The 1,371-nt window shown below is 62.1% G+C and overlaps 1 protein-coding gene across 1 annotated transcript; it reads right to left on the bottom strand.

Annotated features, from left to right (window-relative positions):
* Positions 1–360: 360 nt before the first annotated feature.
* Positions 361–828, bottom strand: GLOTRDRAFT_134689 (uncharacterized protein; the record flags this gene model as incomplete). The annotated part of the gene is made up of 1 exon (XM_007873629.1): positions 361–828. The coding sequence occupies one exon, from the start codon at positions 826–828 to the stop codon at positions 361–363; it is 468 nt and encodes a 155-aa protein (XP_007871820.1).
* Between the last annotated feature and the right edge of the window lie 543 nt (positions 829–1,371).

The raw sequence follows: 1,371 nt of genomic DNA, 5'->3' as shown, positions 1-1,371 counted from the left end.
GGCGCTTGCTGCGTCGCGTTCCTACCGTCCATGGGACCCAGGAACACCCGCTATTGAGGCGGCGCGATCGATTTGGATGTCGGCGCGAAGGTCGGCGTCGGGGAGGGCGACGGCGGCGATGGCGGCTACGGCGGCGGTCCAGACAGCTGGAGGTGGTGGAAGTGGTTCAGTATGGGTAGTGAGGACATGCTCCCGTTGAGACGCACGGGTTCGCGTGCTCTCCGGGGCCGGCGAGAGGGTGATACAGGGCAGGGTAGGTGGAGGGGGAGAAACAATTCAAGAGAATATTAGACACTCACCCGAAGTAAAAGACGCATGATGCGTCGTGTTCCTGTACTCCAGAGGAGTCAGGAACACCCATCACGCATGCGGAGCGTGGAGTTTGGATGTCGGCGCGAAGGGCGCCGTCGGGGAGGGCGACGGCGGCGATAACGGCGGCGGCGGCGGTCGAGGCAGTGGGCGGCGGCCACTCGCGCTGCCCAGAGGGTATAGGAAACGGGGGACATCAGTTGGGGAGGGTGGCGGAGTCGTGCGGGGCCGGTGAGAGGTCGGGAGTGGGCAGGTTGGGAGGAGGGGACAAAAGATGAAATACAACGTCGACGAGGGCGAACGATTACCTCGTTCGCCTCTCGCCGACGTCCTGGCACTCGTAGAAGCCAGGAACAACCACTTGCCCGTAGGCAAACGGCCGGGGGAAGCGGGAAGGGAGGAGTAGGGGGTGAGGGGAGAGGAAACACAAATTCGAAGGTTATGGCAGAACGGGTGCACATATCTGTGCACCCCTTTCTGCCAAACCTTCCTGGAGTAATCCCCAGACGTATTCGACATCGAACACCAAAACGCGGGCGCGTTCTCGTGTTCGACGTCGGCCGACGCGCGCACGACGACGCCGGCGTCGGCGGCGTCGACGCTCGTCCTACAGCTCAAACCAAACCTCCTCGCGCTAGTGTAGCACAAAGGGGTTCGGCCTGAGCCAGAGACGCGTGGATAGCGCCTCCGGGCCCACCGCAAATCTGGGTTGTAGGCAGGGGGGCTGAGCCCGAGGTAGGAACATAAATAACTCGACGACGAGACCGCGCGCTGCTATCGCGCGAATCTCGTCGTCGTCCTGACTCCCTAAGGAGTCAGGAAATGGCCTCCCATCCGAAGATGTGAGGCCGGGGAAGCGGGGAGGAAGGGGGAGGAGGAGGTGATTGAAAAACACAAAAAACAAAATAAAGAAAGAACGGCACCGCAGATTTGCGCGGTGCCGGTGTTGCTCGCTTCCTAGTGTCGAGGTGAGTCGGAAACAACATCGAAACGCAGAACGCGGCGGCGTTCTGCGTTCCGATGTCGGGAGGAGGTGTGGTCGAGCGGCGGCGCGTACAGCGG

The sequence above is a fragment of the Gloeophyllum trabeum genome (assembly GCF_000344685.1).
Source record: "Gloeophyllum trabeum ATCC 11539 unplaced genomic scaffold GLOTRscaffold_00402, whole genome shotgun sequence".
Taxonomy (NCBI): Eukaryota; Fungi; Basidiomycota; class Agaricomycetes; order Gloeophyllales; family Gloeophyllaceae; genus Gloeophyllum; species Gloeophyllum trabeum.
Note: the sequence above shows the minus strand (reverse complement) of the source record. Positions and strands in the feature narration are given on the sequence as shown.